General features: G+C 40.4%; 1 protein-coding gene across 1 annotated transcript in view; it reads left to right on the forward strand.

The window, feature by feature from the left end:
- LOC132391548 (serine-rich adhesin for platelets-like) overlaps window positions 1–21810 on the forward strand; it is a 46223-nt gene that overhangs the window by 14817 nt on the left and 9596 nt on the right. The window contains exons 8-9 of the mRNA XM_059964882.1: window positions 6972–9993; window positions 10192–10329. Coding sequence (XP_059820865.1) covers window positions 6972–9993; window positions 10192–10329 — 3160 coding nt within the window. The remainder of the gene's footprint in view (window positions 1–6971; window positions 9994–10191; window positions 10330–21810) is intronic.

Raw genomic sequence — 21810 nt, forward strand, 5'->3', positions numbered from 1 at the left:
TTTTCTTATAGCCTTCTCCTGCTTTGTGGGCATAATTTTTTTTTAATTTTCAGAGTGCTAGGCAGCTGGTTAGAGGAGCCTATGGCTGCTGGTTGTTAGGACAAGGTTTGAGTAGTCAGGGTATTTATAAATCTTTGAAATTTGCATCACTTGGTCTTTCCTAACGATGACTGTGAACAAGCCATAGCCTTAACAAGCTAATTAAGGTCTGAGACCTTGGTAAAAGTTATCTGAGAGCTCAAATCTCTTGGGTGTGCCCAAACTTTTGCATGGTGCCCCTTCCCTTTTTTTTTCACTCAAAAATTGTACAAAACCAAAATAATACACTAATCTTGCTTAAAATGTTGAAAAGAATGTTTCATCTTTAACTTTATGACTTTTGGAGAACAGTTCATCTTCTACTCACTTAACTATTCACAGTAACAGAAACTTTGACCAGCGGTGTCCAAACTTTTGCATGCCGTTGTATTTCATCTTTTCTCTCTTCATGGCTTGTTTAGTTGGTTTTCCATTTGTGTTTGAAAGCTTCCAATCCTCTAACTTCCCACTAATTTTTGCAGTCCCCGAGTTACAAATGTCCGACTTATGGACAACTCGTACTTATGAACGGAGGGAGGAGAACGCTGTCCGCCATTTTAAGTCGGATCACGACGCCATCCACTATTTTAAGTTATTGCCGTTAACATTGTGTTGAGTGTGTTACTTTGTATTTGGCTTAAATATTTCTTGGCAAGATTCACCTTGACCCTTTTCCAGTCAGCACTGCCCCCCACTTGTCCCATTTAAACTTTCTCAGTGTGGGTGAAGTTTAGGACCCAGAGCAGCACAAGACCCACCATCCACAGCTGCTGCTGTATTTTTTTATTAAGTGTGATCGTGAACAATAGCCAGATCAGAAATGCTGATCAAGTCAACTAGTTCCTAAAGAGAACTCTGATAGGCCAATCATACTGCTGCTCAGCTATACAACATAAAATCCGCAGCTTTCTGATCCATGGATGGAAAACAATCGTGATTGAAAATAAAGTGGAAATAATAAAGTGGAAAGAGGTGAAACGCTATTGGTCATTGGAAAAGCTTTAGGCTACAGTCGGTCAACAATTGAAACAACTTTAAAGGATACAGGTAAAGGATAAAGTGAGAATAATGGGGCATGTGAAAGGCCCTGCCTTGATGAAAGCTACAATTATTACTAAGCAATGCAGTGGTTTAATTATTGAAATACAATAGTTTCTTAAGTGTTATATATGCAGAGAAAAGTAAAATATATACTATACACTAAGACAAACGTTTGACTAACTGACGCTAAGTAATACTGGATGTACCTCTTCCGACTTATGTACAAATCCGACTTAAAGACGGACTCAGGAACGGAACTCATTCATAACCTGGGGACTGCCTGTACAGTATTATGATATTAATCTGCCTTTAGCTTCCTTTCTCAGTCACTGTTGCCTCATCCTCCCTTTAGAGTATTTCCTCATCTGTGGGATACAAGTTTCCTGTGACTTCCGAATTTCTCACCAGTTGTTGCTGTTATGTAGTCATGCCTGTTAGTGTCCCCTTCCAATCAACTTTAGCCAGCTCCTCTCTCATGCCTCTAATTCCATTTACTGTAATACTGATACATCTAACTTTAACTTCCCTTCCAAATGAAGTGTGAATTGCATCATATTTAGATCACTGATCCCCAAGGTTTTCTTTAAGCTGTCTAATCAGTTCCATTTCATAACACCCAATCTAGAATTGCCATTCCCCCTATTGGGTTCAATTACAATCTGCTCTAAAAAGCCATTTCATAGGCATTTTACGAATTCCATCTCTTGGGATCCAGCACCAACCTGATTTTCCCAATTTGCCTTCATACTATCATAATATTGCCCTTTTAACATGCTTTTTCTATCTCCCATTGTAATTTGTATCCCATATCCTGGCTACTTTCAGAGGCCCATCTATAACTCCCAACAGGGCGATTTTACCAGTGCAGTTTCCTAACTCTACCTACAAGGATTCCACAACTTCGGAGCCTGTAACCTTTCTCTAAGGATTTGATTGTACAGTCGGTCCTCCTTATCCGCAAGGGATTGGTTCCAGGACCCCTCGTGGATACCAAAAAACGCGAGTGCTCAATTCCCTTATTCAACCTGTCACAATGCAGTGGACCTTAGGACCCGGGGGAAGCCCAGACCTTATTTAACCTGTCTCAGTGCAGTGGACATTAGGAACCGGTGACCGAGCTCTGAATCCGCAGTGTTTCTGTTCACGAAAATAATCACGCTTGGAAAATAAAGTGGAAATAATAAAGCAATTGGAAAGAGGTGAAGTGCCATCGGTCATTGGAAAAGTGTTAGGCTACAGTGGGTCAACAATCGGAACAGTTTTAAAGGATGAAGTGAGAAAGGCCTTGCCCTGATGAAAGCTACAATTATTACTAAGGAACGCAGTGCTTTACTAAATGGGTTTTGGGTTTTTTATCCTCCACATCAACCAGGCACAGAAGGAGAGTGCACTGGAAATGGTCTGTCACTGGATCAAACTCAGGAACTTCCCGAGCTCGGCGCTGAAACATACGTTCTTAAGTTTTATATGCATAGAAAGGTAAAATACATACTATATACTAAGACAAATGTTTGACTAACTGATGCTAAATAATACCGGATGTACCTGTTCCGACTTACTTAGTAAGAGAACTTACGATTTTTTTTGATCCAGATCCAAGGTAACCCACGCACATCCTCCCGTATACTTTAAATCACCTCTAGGTTACTTATAATACCTAATACAATGTAAATGCTGTGTAAAATAGTTGTTATACTGCATTGTTTAGGTAATAATGACAAGAAAAAGAAGTCTGTACATGCTCGAACAAGTGCTGGAAGAGCACTTCTGGGTATTCTGGATTCACAGTTGGTTGAATTTGCACATGCGGAGCTCGCAGATAAGAGGGCCGACTATATATTTTTTTCCTCCAACAGAGCCACCCCATCCCCTCTGTCTACCTGGCTGTCCTTTTGATACAATGTGTATTATCCTTTGATGTTATTCTCCCAACTGTGATCTTCTTTCAGATGACTCTGTGATCTTGGTCGATACCCTGATTTTTCTTTGTTTAAGAAGTGCCCATTAATTGAGCGAGCTCATATTTTTGTGGAGGAGTGAGGAAATATTTCTACTGTGTGTAAATACAGTCGGCCCTCCATGCACGGATTCAACCAACCAAGGTTCGGAAAAGTTCTCTCTCCAGCACTCGTCGTTTGAGCATGTACAGACTATTTTTTCCTGTCATTATTCCCTAAACAATACAATATAACAGCTATTAACATAGCATTTACATTATATTAGGTATTATAATAATCTAGAAATGACTTAAAAGTACAGGCAGTCCCGGGTTATGAATGAGTTCCGTTCCTGAGTCTGTCTTTAAGTTGGATTTGAAGTTGGAACAGGTGCATCCGGTATTATTTAGTGTCAGTCAAACGTTTTTCTTAGTAGGTAGTACATATTTTACCTTTCTATGCATATAAAACACTTAAGAAACACATGTATTTCAATAATCAAACCACTGCGTTGCTTAGTAATCATTGTAGCTTTCATCAGGGCAGGGCCTTTCACATGCTCCATTAAAACTGTACAGATCGTTGCCTGACAGTAGTCTAACGCTTTTCTAATGACCGATGGAGTTTCACCTCTTTCCGATCCCTTTATTACTTTCACCTTATTTTCAATCGTGTTCGTGATTATTTTCGTGAACAGAAACACTGCGGATTCAGAGCTACACCGCTGGGTCCTAATGTCCACCGCACTGAGACAGGTTAAATAAGGGACTTGAGCATCCGCATTTGTTGGTATCCGCGGGGGGGGGGGTGGTGGGGGGGTTTCTCGGAACCTATCCCCCATGGATAAGGAGGGCCAACTGTGTGTTTCCATCTTTCCCTAAATCGTAGTGTTGATTAAACTGCTGTAGTAGTTCTAAAATAGCATCCCATAGACAGAAAATCTGCTGGTTTGACACCACCAAAGTCCTAAGTGTGCCAGAATTATGGAGTTTTACTCTGAATCATTTCGAATTACAGAATGGTAAAGCACTGAAGGAGGCCTTTTGGGTCAGAGTCCATGTTGACTCATTAGATTCTATTCTCTATTTTCTTACATTCCTCTTGTTGTATTATTTTCTCAGCTTACTGTGAAAACTCCTTTTAAATCTGTCACATTCTGTGAGCTTTCACAACTACCTGCAGGAACAATGTATGGCCGCTGGTTCTTCTGCCAATCACCTAAAATCTGTAGTTTTCATTCCTAATAATTAAGCTATTAGGACCAATGGCCCGTCCTGGTCCAGCAACATTGACATTATGGATAAGAAAGTGCACAAGCACCTCCATTTTCTCAAGAGACTAAAGAAATTTGCCATGTCCTTGTTGACCTTTACCAATTGTTATTGATGCCCAATGGAAAACATTGTATCTGGATGCATAACAACTCCTCTGCACACATCGACACAAAGCTGCAGTTTCATGTGGATACGGCTCAGTACATCTTGGAAACCAGCCTCCGCTCTATGGACTCTCTATGCTTATCGCTGCCTCAGTAAAGCAGCAATTATAATTAAAGACCCCACCCATATTGGACATTCTTTCTCCCTCTCCCATTAGGCAGAAGATGTAAAAGCCTGTAAGTACATACCACCAGACACGAGAACAGCTTCTATCCCATTGCTGGATCTCTTGATAAGATGTACCCTTGACCTCACAATCTACCTTGTTATGATCATGCACTTTATCCTTTACCTGCCCTGTGCTTTCTCTGTTACACTTTATTACACATTGTTATTGTTTTAGCTTGATCCACCTCAATGTACTGTGTAATAATTTGATATTTATGAACAGCATGCAAGATGAGCTTGGTACATGCAACAGTAACTAACAAGTACCAATAATTTACTGTATGTAAATACTCCCTTAAAGACCATTTCTACTCTCCCTACTCTAACAAGTAACAAATGGAATAAAAATATTGAACTAAATTGTACCCTTTCTTATAAACTTGGTATATGTAGCTAGATCTGTTTCAACTGAGTTTCACCTGTGAATTTAACTATATAATCCACAGGATCACAGTGATGCACTTACGGTTAATCTTGATGCAAAAAATGAAATAAAACTGGAACACTGCACCTTCTGAATTAATGAAAGCTATTCTAAGACAAGGGACACACTTATAAAATGTAAACATCGGAACAATTTTGATTTTTCCAATTTACTTTTTCTGGGGTAGGAGTAGGTTGCAAACTTCTGTGGGATTTAGATTAGATTAGATTCAACGTTATTGTCATTGTGCCGTGTTCAGATAAAAGCCAAATGAAATGCATTTAGCATCTAACGAGAAATGCAAAGAATAGTGTTATTTACAAAATAACTGCGAATAAAAAGTAAGTGCTACAGCACACAAATATAAAAGTACTGAGACAGTACAGTATGGGTGTAATACTGCTTAGCGCTGTGATGTGAGCTTCAGCAGGGTCACAGCCTCAGGGAAGAAGCTCTTCCTGTGCCTGCTGGTGTGGGAGCGGAGGCTCTTGTAGCACCTACCACATGGTTAGAGAGTAAAAAGTCCATGGTTAGGGTGAGATGCATCCTTGGTAATGCTTTTCGCCCTGCCCAGGCAGTGTTTATGGTAGATGTTCTCTATGGTGGGCAATTGGGTGCGGATAATCCACTGGGCAGTTTTCACCACACACTGGAGTGCTTTGCGGTCCAATACAGGACAATTGCCATACCACACTGAGATGCAGTTGGTGAGTATGCTCTCAATGGTACAGCGGTAAAAGTTCATCAGTATCCTGGGACAGAGGTGAGCTTTCTTGATGCTCCACGGGAAATAAAGGCACTGTTGCATCTTTTTGATCAGGATGGAGGAATTCAGGGATCAGGTGAGATCCTTGGAAATGTGGATTATTCCTTACCTAATAAATCTTGCAGGAGTTCACTGTCCAAGTTGACAGAATTTAGATAAAATCATTTACCATTTTGAACAGCCAAAACTATCTGGGCATTAATTTCCACTTCCTCCGCAAATAAAGCTGTAGTAAAGAGCATAATATACATGTTTCTTGTTAGTTGTGGGAAATACTAAATATATTCATCTTTTCATCCTAAAGTTTATGTCTGTGCAACTTCAGTTTCCATTCTGGGATTGTTTCATAATCACAAAGAAGATGCAGCAGTCACAGTAGTCATGCTGTAGCTAATACCCTAATGGAGTAATAGTACTTAAAAAAAAAAATGATTAACTGACATTTATTTGTGTGCTCCATAATGTGTCAACCAAGTGGATTTGTGCAAAGATTTTCATAGATACATAATGCAAAATTCCTGAAAAGGATTAGGTATTTTATGGTTTGGAGAAGAATGTATAAAGTCAGATGAAATACTGTAGTCTATTTCTTCTGTGTGGCTCATTAAATAAACACTAATTGATTTTACTGGGGATAATGACCTGACAGTGATAGTTATCATCAGTTAAATAGATAGAAGATGTATTGTGCTGTCAGATACTAATTCCTGTGCAAAGTACCATGGTGAAATAGTTTAAAAGCACATTTTTTGTCAAATTAAAGTAATTTTCTCTGATTGTGTAGAAAATCCTAAATTAAGCATGTATTGAAAGAGAATTTAATTTCCACTGGTATCATCCATTGTCTTTGACATTTAGAAAGCTATTGATAACTTGTAACAATAGTCCTTCAGAGCTGGTATTTCTTATGACACATCTGATTTGGCAACCTTGCTCTGAGACGTCATTCAGTAGCAAATTCAAAATCAAAAACCTGATAGTCATGTACAGCTGTACCTATTTGTGTGTATTGCAATTTCTTTTAAGCTCTTATGATGCACATTGTTCTTAAAAATTTCTGAATTACTTTATGGAATGTTACATTTGATTTTCTTTTTTCTCTCTCTCTCTGGTCTTAGGAAATGCGTTACAAATACTACCAGTCCTATAGAAAAGACTGGAACTGTTTCATGAATGAATCATATTCTGGAGATGTAAATAATGCAAACCCTTCAGTATCTTCCAGTACTTCTGTAGATAGATTGGAAAAACATGGAATAGAGCAGCATCCAGTCAAGCTGTTCAGTTTTGTTCATTCCCATAAAAAAGTGAAAAATAAATGCCTTGTCAGTGATTCAAATAATTTCAAGTTCCAATTGTCTAATAATTTAGGAACCATTACCAGTAAACCATCAATTTCAAACACTGCCATTTCATTATCTAGTAGTAGTACTACTACAAAGTTGTCTGCTGTTGAAGTTGCACCTTCATCCTGTGATTTGGGGGCTGTTATTACTAAGTCATCTGTTTCAAACTCTCAGAGATTGTTAACAACCTTCTCAAGTTTGAGTATTGAACAAAAGAAGCAAGAGGATAATCCTGTTCCATCAACATCAGTTGAAGCTGCAGCCATCTCAGACGTTCCAAGTGTTGTTAAAACTCTGCCAGCAACAAGAGTCACAGTGTCTTGTCCAGCCACTTCAGCCTTCTGTACAGCATTGCCAGCTTTTGACAAAACAGATGAACACCAGATCTTCATATCACCTGAATTCAGATTTGGTAGTTCCACAGAAACAGTGTGTTCCAAATCACCATATATACAAAATGCTACCAGTAATTCTAATGTTAATTCAGGACTAGTTAACGCCACAATCACTTCTGGTGCTTCACACACATCTGTATTGCCTAGTACCTCTGCAATTGGAAAAGCTACTACTTTGTTCATAACCACCAAAACGGAAAATGAACAAGCTCTGCTTTTCCCAACAACTTCCAGATTTAACAAGCCATCGGAAAGCTCTTCCGCAAGCAGTACAGCCACTACTTTGACCACTGTATTTCACAATACTGCTGCTTGCAATTCATCAGATAATAAACGAACCAGCACCATCACATCAGCTTCTGACAGTGAGAAAGTCTATTCAGTTGGAACAGCACCTGTTTTTCCCTTTGCAAAAATTACAGAAGACTGTTCATCAAAAAGCTCATCCAAGTCGCCTTTTAGCTTGAGTACTTTGGGGCCTTTAGGTGATCAAAACAAGGCAATACCAAAAAGCTTCCTTCTCGGTTCTGAAACTGAAAGATACAAATCTTTATTCACCAACTTTCCCAATGTACAAATTTCAGCCAAATCAAATACGTCTTTAGGAAACCAAAATAGTTCATCGGCCGCTGATTTGATTTATGCAAGAGGTGATGCTTCTGACCTCTTCACACCTGCCCACTCCAAAAGTGATGTTTCAATATTGAATGATAAACAAGTACTGTCTTTTGATGAGGGCTCAGTTTTCAAATGTAAAGTTCCAAGTACCGTCACAGCTCCGTCATCTTTGCTTGCGTCTTCCTCCTCTTCGCTGTTTGCGGGCAGTTTTAAACAAGCTCAAAGCTTAACACCATCAAATCAATCTACCAGTTCCTCTGAAATTACCTCAGTTTGCTCCATGACACATTCAGCTGGTTCAATTCCTACAGCTTTCACAACCTGTTTCAGTCAACAACTCTCAGCAGCAAGTGAGCAAGAAAGCACGGTTAATCTATTCAAAATGAAAAAGAAGGTGCCGATAGTTACTGAACCATCTAAGCATAACAATATACATTTGTCTGATTCTAAGCATGAACATTTGCCACCTGTGGTGAGTGAGCAACAAAATATTGATATAACATCAACCAATGTCAGTTTTGAAGACTGCAAAACAAAAAATACACAGGCTGAAAAGTGGTTAAGTTGTAAGCCAGTGCTACTTCAGGAGACAAAATTCGCTGGTTCTAAATGTGTAGGTTTCGGTAAAGAACTCTCTTCAGCAGTAAGTCAACACCAAACCAAAGCGGCAACCCAGGGTGTTGGAGTTGGAACTTGGAAAGTAGAGGTGTCTTCATTATCTGATGTGACAGTGAGTACAAAACAACATGGTAATGACGAAAACCCAGACCCCTTTTTGCAACCTACAAACATGACACCTCTTGGAGATTCATTGGGGAAGTGTTTGAATAATATAGAAGAAAGCAGAAAAGAATCACCTGTGTTCAGTGATCAAATCAAAGGTGTACATGAATTGCATTCTTCTGAAAATCAAGGACACACTGAAGTGCACCATAGTCCTACAACCTCTAGTGACTTTTGTGCTGTAGAACGTCAGAGCAACACAAGTGATAAAGCAGGCCTTTCATGTAGTCCAGTAACGCAGATCACTTCAGAGCCACTAAACCTTTCATCACACAGTAAAAACTTTGCATCTGTTCCACAAAGTATTGCATCTAAAAGTAGTAGCTTTGAGGAAGCTAATAATAACGCAAAAGCAGAAGCACAAACAACATCATCTGATTGTCCACTTGACACTCCCGCAGGTTTACACAATGTTTTTACTTTCGGTGCAGGTATTGGTTTCCAGTTCAAACCAGGATGCCAACTGTTTGCATCAGGGGTAAAGGAGAGTAAGGGCGATTGTGAAACTGGACCCAAACCAATGTTCCCATTCCCCCCTCCAGTTAATAACCCACCCACGTCGATAACAGAAGAAGACATACTCTTCTCTAACCAAGCAAAGTTATATTACTTTGAAAGGACATCCTTGCAGTGGAAGGAACGGGCATTTGGAGAAATCAGAATTTTGCAACATAAAACAACAAAGCTATCTCGTCTAGTGATGTGGAACAGTTCTAATAAATGTTGTGCCAATCATTGGATCACAAGTATCCTGAAACTGAAAAATCCAAAAAACAGCAATCACAACTGGACTTGGAGTGCACTGGATTATTCAGGGAAAAAGGTTATCAGTTTAGATTTGGCTATACACTTCAAGCTAAAAGAAACTGCTCAGATGTTCAAGGAAGTTTTTGAATCAGTAAAAGACACTGAGAGGCCTGAATCAGCACAGAAAAGATGTTCAGCAGAAAATAATGCTCTGGCAAATGATTCGAAAGAGGAAGGAAATTCTTTGCAAGGTAAGCCCCACAAAATGTATTTTACAATATGGCATATTTCCCTATTTGAGTAGTAATTACCTGGTTAAGTATCTTAATTTAGATGTGCAAAAGTACTGATATTTGCATAATTTTAACAGCTATATGTTTGAACGAATTATGCAAATCTGTATGCACTGTCTTAACTTGTTATGTTATTTTCTCGGTCCATGTGAATAGAAGGTGATGACAATGTGGTCGTGCTGAGTGAAGTTACACCAACTCCAGAGCAAAGAGCTCTTGCCTTAGAGTTGCATCTTCCACCAACCTTCTTTTGTTACAAGAACAAGCCAGGATATCAAAGCAGTGACGATGAAGGTATGTATCTTTTGTATGTAAGAAGTAGGTTGTGTATGGGATTGCTCACTTTTAATAACATTTTGTTTCATCAATCTGCTGCCATTAAAAAAAGGAAGAGGAGGTGGATTTCACAAAATGGCAAAGAAACATTTTTCTGGAGATCAACATATCAGAGTATGAAGAAAATCTTAAACAAATGGACTTCTGAACTTGTTGATCCCAGAGATCCTTATAGTTCTCTCTCCACCAGTATGATTTTTTTAAAAACTGTACTAATAGCAGTTGAATTTCTTGGAATATGGAGGATGAACACATATCAAGTAATTCTGGATTTCTGATTATCAAAAAATTTAGATGTTGAAGCTGTCCGTGTTCACACCAGGGAGGTGGGGGGAGGATGGGAACAGATACCGCGTCTAATCCCACCTCTCAGCATGGGTCAAGTATTTCTTTATACTTGCAAAAAGCAACAAGCAAAATGTTGGAGGAACTCAACATCTCTACATTTATCTCACAGATACTGCCATTGAGTTCATCCAGCATCGCTTGTTGCTCCAATTTCCAACATCTGCAGTCTCTGTTGTGTCTCTACTTTTTAAGTGTGGCGATGGTACCACCATTTCAGACTGAGTTACAGAGGAATGGATCTAAACATTTTTAAACCTCCCTCCACTATTTTCCCATCAATTATCTTTATTCTTGACCCCTGTATTTTTAATCTTTCCACAGAGGAAATGGGCCCTTCCTATTTCCAGTAGTTTGGTCCCTCATAATTTTATATGTATATTTCATTTATCTCCCCTGTTCAAAGGCTTTTCAGTCTTTGTTCGTAACTGAAAAAATATTTGGTCTAAATTTTCCAGATCTAGCAACATTTAAGTAAATGTCCTGTTCACCTTCTCCATTGCATTTGCATCTTTCCTGTACTGCAGTGAGCAAAGTTGTGCTCAGTGCTCAAATTGCCGGTTGAATAATGATGTATGTAGTTCCATCACAACCTCCCTGCACTTACAGACACAAGAAATTCTGCAGATGCTGGAAATCCAGAGCAACACGCACAAAATGCTGGAGGAACTCAGCAGGTCAGGCAGCATCCATGGAAATGAATAAATATTTGACATTTTGGACTGACACCCTTCTTTAGGACTGAGAGGGAAGGGGGAAGGTGCCAATATAAAAAGGTGGGGCGAGGGGAAGGAGAGCAGCTGGAAGGTGATGGGGGAAGCCAGTGATCAGGGGAGGTCATGGGCTGCAGAGGAAAGGAATCTGATAGGAGAGGAGAGTGGAGCATAGGAAAAGAAAGGAGGAGGGGATGCACGAGAAAAGTAATATGCAGGCGAGAAGAGGGAAAAGGATGGAGTGGGGAATGGGGGTGCGAATTTGTTCACCAGAAGGAGAAATCTATATTCATGCCATCGGATTGGAGGCTACCCAGACAGAACATAAGGTGTTGCTCCTCCACCTTAAGGGTGGCCTCATCTTGGCATCAGGCCCTCCAACCTGATGGCATGGATATTAATTTCTCCTTCCAGTAAACAATCTCTCTCCCTCTCCTCCCCTCCCCCCACCACCTCACCACACTTCCTCTATTCCCCACTCCTGACTTTTTGCTTCTCACCTGCCTATTACGTGCCCCTGGATCCCCTCCTCCCCTTTCTCCTATGGTAGCCTTTCCTCTCCCATCAAGCTCTTTCTTCTCCAGCCCTTGACCTTTCCCACTCACTTGGCTCCCCTATCATCTTCCAGCCAGCCTCCTTCCTCAACTCACACAGTTTCGTTCTGGCATCTTACCCCTTCCTTCTCAGTCCTGAAGAAGGGTCTCAGCACATAACATCGACTATCTATTCATTTCCATAGATGCTGCCTGACCTGCTGAGTTCCTCCAGCAACTTGTGTGTTTCCCTGCCTCAGATATTAAATAAAGCTAACTCGAGCCTTTTAAGTAGCTTTATTGACTTTTTAAATGAGCTTTTATTGCTCTTCTACATAAAGGATCCACACACATACTGTGCGTACTGGTGTCTGTCTGTCCATCTATGCTTTTAGTTATCCTTCCATTTATTATGTATTCCCTTACCTAGTTTCATTTCTCTAAACTCATTTGTCAACTTTCAGATCAAGGGACCTGACCATCTAGTTTGTCTACACTTTAAAGCTTTCATCCTTGCTGGCAACCAGAAAAGTAACTTTTGAGACAATCGAAATAATTTGTGCTGCTCTCTATATTTTCCTATGTTTAAAGTAAAATCATTAACTATATCACAAAAAGCATGAAATTGAATATTTAGCCGCCCCCCCCCCCCCCCCCCCAGTACTGCCTAAACTTAGAAAAATGCCCCATCAAACATTAACAGTTTGCATCCTGCCACTCTGCCAGTTTTGGGTTCATCTTGTACGGGCTCTTTATTTTTCAATTATTGTGCCATTTGGAACAGAGTTTCTCTTGTGCATTCTTCAGGTTAAGGACTACTTGCATTCCACTTTATTCCGTACATTTTTAAATGGTTGATAAGGTCATTAGTGGACCTGCGGACTGCTAGGGAAGAGATAGGAAGCACCTAATGGTTTGGGCATGTGAATGGCTGTTTAAGTGGTGGTGTGCTCCTTTTGCTGCTTATCCTGGGCTATGGATTCAAGGTACTTAACGCCAGCATACTCTATTTTGAATGATCATGGCCAATAAGTTGTCATGATCGGTGGGTGTGTTCTTTTTCAAATACTTCAGAATATTCCGTGAATTATGAACCTTGTCTAGCTTGTAACCTTTTGCCATAACAAAACTCACAGTAAGAGTATATGGTTCAGGAGTCTGCAGTGAGGCATTCATGTGACATATCTGCTTATGGGAACTAGATGAATGCAATTAAGTCCTGTATGTTGACCTAGGAAAGGTTGATGTGTAATGAAAATCATATCCAGTGCACCTCCAGATACGTGAAATCACACAGATTTGTGAAGTAGCTTCTCTGCCACTGAGGAACATCCTTTTAGTTACAAAAATAGATTTAATTTTTTCTTTCAAGATGGTCAGGGTTATTAGGGTTATAACTCTGGGCATATCTGCTTCTTAGATGTGAAAAGTGAAGCAGTGAATCTTTAGTGGAAGCTCCTCTCTGGCAAGTTTTTGAATTGCAGCAGGGATGCCATCTGCAATTGAGGCCTTGTTTATCAGTTGACATTTGCCATTTTCAACTTTTTTTCAGTCAGATTCATTTGTATCACATGGTATGCTCTGAGATGGAATTAAGGACACCTGTCAAGGACAGTCATGGCCAAGAAGTTCTTCAAAGTGTTCCTTCTCTTTTTCTTTAAGTTCACTTCTGTTCATGGTAATCAGGGGAGTGTGCCATTGAAACCGTGAAGAATCTAACAACATCATAGTAGTCAGAAACTAACTGGGCTTCCTGCATTCTTTCCTTACCACCTTTAGGTCACAGATTATCTGATGGACTATAACTTTCAGGTCTGTAGAGCTTTGCCTTTTTCCTGACTTACTATGGAGTTCATAATTTGAGAATGTCACTGTTTTACAGAGACATTCTGGATCCTTGGTCCCTTTCATCAGTCTTGGTGTTTTCTGGTAGAGAAGACGAGTCTCTTCACAGTGCTGATTATGATACACTGGCTATTATTGGGTGGTGTTGTCAGCTTGGGTAGTGTTAATTAAGAATACCTGTCTGCAAGATTCTCAGTGTGCATTCCTGTTGTCATTATTTTGGAGCCAGATGATGGCGATATTAGAGCCAGTCCTGTCATTGGGTTGGTAACATAGACATCCTTGAGGTCTGTTGCTCAGATAATGACATATGTGTTCTCTTCAGTGTTTTTCTTTCCAAACAATGGAGTACCTATTGTTCTTTTGAGCTAACCGCTCCTGTGAATTGTGTCACAACTAAATGTGGGCATGTCAGTGCCAAGGTATTTGATTTGAGTTCGTCCGACATCCGTGCAAGTGCACCATAAGGCTGTTTGCTTAGCCCTCTGCTCTACTTGCTACATAGTATCTGTTGGGGCATAGTAGATTAGTAAGGATGGCTCCAGGGCCAGTGTTCTGTACTGTGTGGGATTTGAGAAGCCTGGGAGACCAATCGTCTCCCAAATAAACACATCTGCACCAGGTGCACCGAGCTGCGGCTCCTAAGAGAACGTATTAAGGAACTGGTGCTGTAATTCGATAACTTTCGTCTTATATGGGAGAATGAGGGAGGAGATGATAGACAGGAGCTACAGGGAGGTAGTTGACCATGGGTTGTAGGAGACGGGTGACTGTCGAGAAGAAGTGGAAATGCACAGCCAGGGCTGAGTGCCCCTGTGCCCATTCCTCTCAATAATAAATATACAACTTTTAGATACTGTTGAGGCGGGGAGTGGGGAGAGCCACGGTGACTGGATCTTTGGCACTGAGTCTAGTGTTGTGGCTTAGAAGAGCAGAGCGGTGAAGAGGACTGCAGTGTTGATGGGCGATTCCTTAGAGAAACAAAGTCGAGGTTCTGTGGGCATGGTAGACACCTAGATGGTATGTTGCCTCTCTGGTGCTGGGGTCAGGGATGTCTTGGATCCAGTCCATGGCATTCTCAAGGGCAAGGGTGAGCAGCCAAATATCTTGGGACATATTGGCACCAATGACATGGATAGACAATGTGAAGAGGTCCTGAAGAGAGATTTTCCAGAGCTAGGTAGAAGGCTGAGAAACAGGACCTCCAGGGTAGTAATCTGCCTGTGCCATGTGCTAGTGAGGGTAAGAATAGCATGATTTGGCATGTGATTGCATGGCTGAGGGACTGGTGCAAGGGGCAGGGCTTCAGATTTCTGAGTCATTGGGATCTCTTCTGGCGAAGATATGACCTATACAAAAGGGATGGGTTACACCTGAACCCAAGCAGGTCCAATATCCTTGTGGACAATTTGGCTAGAGTTGTTCGGCTGGGTTTAAACTAATTTGTCAGGGAGATGGGAGCCAGAGTGATAGTGCTGAAGATGTGGTGGTTGGCTTACAAACAGAGACAACGCGCACTAAGATTTCTAGAAAGGAGAGGCTGATGATAGAGCAAAATTGGAGTCAACAGGATGAGTTGCAGCATAAAATGCAGAAAAATCAAAGGTATTCACAGGACTAAAGGTGTTATATTTGAATGTGCGCAGTATACAGAATAAGGTCGATGAATTGTAGCACATTTACCAGTTGGCAAGTATGATGTTGTAGGCATCACTGAATCATGGCTGAAAGAAGATTATAGCTGGGAGCTTAATGTTCAAGGATACACATCGTATCGAAAGGACAAGCGTGGCTCTGTTGGTTTAAAAAATGAAATATGAATCATTAGAAGGAAGTGATATAGGATCGGAAGGAGTTGATTCATTATGGATAGAGCTAAGGAATTGCAAAGGTAAAAAAGACTCTGGGAGTTAAAACAGACCCCCAAACAGTAGTAAGGATGTGGTCTACAAGTTACAATGGGAGGTAGAAAATGCAATGTTACAATAGTCAGGGGGTTTCAATATTCAGCTAGATTGGGAAAATCAGGTTGGTGCAGGATTCCAAGGGGGTGGGGGGATTTCTAGAATGCCTATAAGATGGCTTTTTAGACCAGCTTGTGACTGAGCCCTCTAGGGAATTGGCTATTCTGTATTGTACAATGGGTGTTGTACAATGAACCAGAATTGATTAGAGCTTAAGGTAAAAGAACCTTAAGGGGAGAATTATCATAATATGATCAAATTCACTCTGAAATTTGAGAAGCTAAAGTTAGATGTATTAGTATTACAGTGGAGTAAAGGGAATTACCGAGGCATGAGAAGAGAGTTGGCCAGAATTGATTGGAAAAGAACACTAGCAGGGATGACAGCATAGCAGCAATGGCTGGAATTTCTAGAAATAATTTGGAAAGCGGGATATATCCATCCCACAGAGGAAGAAGTATACTAATGGCAAGATGACACAACCATGGCTAACAAGGGAAGTCAGACCCAATGTAAAAGTAAAAGTCAGACCCAATGAAGGCATATAATAGAGCAAAAATTTGTGGGAAGTTAGAGGATTAGGAAGCTTTTAAACACCAACAGAAGGCAACTTAAAAAAAAAAGTCATTAAGATGGTAAAGATGGAATAAGAAAGCAAGCTAGCCAGTAATATTAAAGAGGAAACCAAAAGTTTCTTCAGATACATAAAGTGTAAAAGAGGCATGACCACTGGAGATGATGCGGGAGAGGTAGCAAGGGGGGAAAAGGAAATGGCATATGAACTGAATCAGTATTTTGCATCATTCTTCACTGTGGAAGACACTAGCAGGATGGTGCAAGATCCAGGAATCAGGGTCATGAAGTGTGTGAAGTTACCATGACCACAGAGAAGATTCTAAGGAAACTGAAAGGTCTGAGGTAGATAGTCACCTGGACCAGATGGTGTACATTCTAGGGTTCAGAAAGAGGTGACTGAAGATTTTGAGGAGACATTAGTAATGATCTTTCAGTAATCACTAGATTCTGGAAGACTAGCAAATTGCAAATGTCACACCACTTTTCAGGAAGGGAGAGAGGCAGAAGAAAGGAAATTATAGGAATACTTGGAGGCACATAGTAAAATAGGTGTGGTCAACATGGTTTCCTCAAGGAAAAATCTTGCCTGACAGATCTGTTGGAATTCTTTGAAGAAATAACAAGCAGGATAGACAAAGGAGAATTGGTCAATGTATGCACTTGGACTTTCAGAAGGCCTTTGACAAGGTGCCACACACGAGGCTACTTAACACACTATGAGCCCATGGAGTTACAGGAGAGATTCCAACATGGATAAAGCAGTTCCTGACTGGCAGGAAGCAAAGAGTGCCTTTTCTGTTTGACTGCCGGTGACTAGTGGTGTTCCACAAGGGTGGGTGTTGGGACTGCTACTTGTTATGTTATATAAAAGTGATTTGGATGATGGAATTGATGGCTTTGTTGCAAAGTTTACGGACGATTATGGAAATAGGGAGGCTACAGAAAGACATAGATGAGGAGAATGGGTAAAGAAGTGGTAGATGGAATAATGTTGGGAAGTGTATAGTCATGAACTTTGGAAGAAGAAATGAAAGGCCTGACTACTTTCTAAATGAAGAGAAAATACAAAAATCTGAGGCGCAAATGGATTTGGGAGTCCTTGTGCAGGATTCCCTAAAGGTTAATTTGCAGGTTGAGTCTGGTGAGGAACGCAAATGCAATGTTAGCATTCATTTCAAGAGGATTTGAATGTAAAAGCAAGGTTGTAATATTGAGACTTTATAAAGCAATGGTGAGGCCTGGCTTGGAATATTGTGTGCAATTTTGGGCTCCTTAGGAAGGGGCCCAAAACAGGAGAGGTGATAAAACTGGAGAGGATTCAAATAAGGTTCACGAAAATGATTCCAGGATTAAACAGCTTGTCAGGTGAAGAGCTTTTGATGGCTCTGGGCCTGTATTCACTGGAATTTAGAAGAATGAGGGGATGACCTAATTGAAACCTATTGAATGATGAAAGGCCTTGATAGAGTGGATGTGGAGAGGATGTTTCCTATGGTGGGAGAGTCTAAGACCAGAGGACAACCTCAAAATAGAGCTGCGTACTCTTAGAATGGAGGTGAGGAATTTCTCTAGCCAGACAATGCTGAATCTGTGGAATTTGTTGACGATAGCAGCTGTGGAGGCCAAATCTTTATGTATATTTAAGGTAGAGGTTGATAGATTCTTGATTGGTCAGGGCATGAAGGGATACGGGGAGAAGGCAGGAGATTGGGGCTGAGATGAAAATGGATCAGCCATGATGAGTTGACAGAGCAGACTTGATGGACCAAATAGCTTAATTCTCAGTGGTCTCAGTGTCTCATTAATTGATGACAGTGATCACATAATCAACTCAGCTCTTGCTAACCCACTGTTCGCCTGGACTTGCTCGAAGTGCATTACAGTTGTTGAAAAGCCATGTGACACCTGTATTTGGTATATCATGAGAAATTTGGACTGAACAGAAGTTATTTCTGGGCACAGCCTGCATATTATTCACAACTGTAGTACAGAGGCAAGTATGATTCCCATATTCTACTCATGCAGTGACACAGTTCCTGTAATTTTAGGATGTGGCATAAAATAGAGTAAAGTTCAGATTCTGCTGTTTCGAATGGTTTTGACTGCATTTCTCTAGCCCATGGCCCAACCAAGATATTTTTATGTACCTTCAAGCAGAGTAAGGTTTTGCCTGAGCTGTGATGACTTCATAACTTCTCCCTTTCTCAATCACAATGCTTGAAGTTGGATTTAAACAATAGGTTTCAATAGGTTTAAAAACGACTGTGGTCGTTAATCCATGTGAAAATGGTAGAAGCAGACCAAATGAAAAATAAAGTAGACAGTGTAGTGTGAAGTATCTGAAACATGGATTTATACCAGCACTAAGCAGCCAGTGTAACTGCTGTGTGGAAGTGTATTCACATAAGGCAGTGAAACTCTCCAGCCTTCTGGAACATGTGAAGAAAATGCACTCTGGAAAAGCAAACAAGAACTTGGTTTATTTTTAGTCATTTCCTGAAAACTTTCAGAAATGTCAAAACCTGTTTGCCAGCACTTAACAGCTAAACAGTGATGGTTTCCATGCTTCATACAACTTTTCATTGCCAAATTTGGAAAGCCCTATACAATTAGAGAATAACTAATTCTGCCAGCAGTAAGGGAGGTTCTGGGTGTGGTTTTGCATAAATCACCAGACTAAATAATGAAAGTGACTTCACTCAGAAACTACTCAGGCAAATAGATGAAATGTCTCAGAATGTGGAAGACATATGCAACAGAACAACAGAATATGTTCTGCAGTTAGATGAGTTAACTTTGCCAGGCAACACATCTTTGCTTCTTGGTTTTGTTTACTCCATAAAAGATGAAGGCATACTTCAGAAGTTGTTATTTGCAATGGGAGTAGAAACCAATATGAAGGGGAAATCAGTATTTTGGGTTTTTGAGCAATTTTTCAATCGAAGGAGATCCTGTTCACCAACATTCTTGGTTGTGCAATAGTTAGAGCACCATCAATGACAGGATCCACTGTGGGGTTATTACTTTCTTGGGGGGGGGAGGGGCGGGGAAGCTATACCTAACAATTAACTGTGTAATTCACAGACATCTTGTTGCAAAAAATCGAAGTGATCGACTGCACAAATCAGTAAATACTGTTTTCACGGCATTAAATAAAATCAAGTGCCATGCTCTCAATTCTCAACTATTTCGAGAGCTTTGTATTGAGAATGATTAACAGTTTGAATGCATACTATTGCTCATAGAAGTCAGATGGCTTTCAAAAGGAAACTGAGATCCTTTTATGCACTTTTTAAAACTGATAAAATTCTTTGAAGACTCAAATTTTTATTCAGTAATCAACTCGAGAATATTAGGCATGTCGTTGCTTATTTGTTGGAATTGTTCACAAATTTTAATGAAATCAATTTTCATTTTCAAAGAAATTATGTGAAACTTATCAAAGTCAAATCATTCATTTCCACATCTCTGCCCCAAGTTAACCCTATTTTAAGTGCAACATTGGCCATCACAAGCTTCTCCAGTTTCTGAGCTTCTCTGAGTTGGAAGAGAAAGAAAATGCCAGATGACTATCTTTAAGTATACTGGGCCCAGCTGGGTGAGCTGTATAATGACATGTCAGAGAGATTTAAGGATATTCTTCTGATCCAAATTCCAGATTTGGGTAATAAATCCATTCCTGAACACTTGTAATGAGAAATCAACAGGAAATATGGAGGAAGAACTGATCTCGCTACAAAATGATTGATCTGAAGCCAAAGTTCGAAAACTCAATATCAGGGCTTTGATTGTCAAAGGAAATCTCTCAATACTATCCCGCACTGTGGAAAATGGTCAAGGTGTTCTTTATTTTCCTTTCCAACATCATATTTAGATATAACCAAAAGACATGGGAGAAGATTTAGGGCATATGGTCCATCGAGTCTGCTCCATTGTTCAATCATGGCTGATCCTCCTTTCCCTTCCTCAGTTGCACTCCCCAGCCTTCTCCTCATAACCTTTGATGCTGTATCCAATGAAGAACCTATCAAGCTCTGCCTTAAATGCAACCAATGACCTGGTCTCTTCAGCTGCCTGTGGTAACAATTTCCACAAATTCTCTGCATCTCCGTTTAAAATGGACACCCCTCTATCTTGAGGCTGTGCTCTCTTGTCTTAGACTCCCCACCATGGGAAACATCCTTTCCACATCTAGGCCTCTGAATAGGCCTTTCAACATTCGAAAGGTTTCAATGAGATCGCCACTCAATCTTCTAAACTGCAGTGAGTACAGATCCAGAGCTACCAAACGTTCCTCAAATGATACTGTTTTCATTCCCTGAATCATCCTTGTGAACTTCCCCACAACTCTCTCCAATGCTAGATGAGGAGCCCAAGACTGTTCACAATACTGGAGGTAAGGCCTCACCTCACCTAAAAAGCCTCAGCATCACATTCCTGTTTTTATATTCTAGACCTTTTGAAATGTATGCTAACATTGTACTTGCCTTCCTCTGCACAAGTCCTCTCAAGTCCCTTTTCCATCTCAGATTTTTGGATTTTCCCCCATTTAGAAAATAGTCTGCACATTTTTTTCTTCTACCAAGGTGCATAACCATGCATTTGCCAACATTTTATTTCATTTGCCACTTTCTTACCCATTTTCATAATCTTTAAGTCCTTCTGCAGCCTACCTGTTTCCTCAACGCTGCCTGCCCCTCCACCAATCTTCAAACTTGGCAACAAAGCTATCTATTCCATCATCTAAATCATTGGTATACAACATAAAAAGAAGGGGTCCCAACACAGACTCTTGCAGTACACCACTAGTCACTGGCAGCTAACCAGAAAAGGATCATTTTATTCCCACTTGCTGCCTCCTACCAATCAGCCAATGCTCTAACCATACCAGTAACTATCCTGTAATACCATTCGTTCTTAACTTAGTAAACAGCCTCATGTGTCACCTTGTCAAAGGCCTTCTGAAAGTCCAAATATACAAAATCCACTGCATTTCCTTTATCTATCCTCAAAGAGTTACAAAGAGATTTGTCAGGCAAGATTTTCTCTTAAGGAAGCCATGCTAACTTAGTCCTATCTTGTCCTGTCACCAAATACTCCATTACCTCATCCTTAACAATTGGCTCCAACAGCTTCCTACTCACTGAGGTCAGACTAACAGGTCTATAATTTCCTTTCTGCTGCTTTCCTCCTTTCTTAAAGAGTAGAGTAGCATTTGCAATTTTCCAGTCCTCTAGCACCATGCCAGAGTCCAGTGATTCTTGAAAGATCATTCCTGATGCCTCCACAGTCTCTACCACTACCTTTTTCAGAAGCCTCGAGTGTAGTTCATCTGGTCTGGGTGATTTGTGTATCCTTGGGTCTTCCTGGAACATGGTTTCGACTTTTTTCACTGCATTGAAACAGACTGCAAGTTACTGAATGTGGAGATCTGGTGCTCCTGAGGAACATTGAACTCTGGTG

This window comes from Hypanus sabinus, chromosome 3 (assembly GCF_030144855.1).
Source record: "Hypanus sabinus isolate sHypSab1 chromosome 3, sHypSab1.hap1, whole genome shotgun sequence".
Lineage (NCBI taxonomy): Eukaryota > Metazoa > Chordata > Chondrichthyes > Myliobatiformes > Dasyatidae > Hypanus > Hypanus sabinus.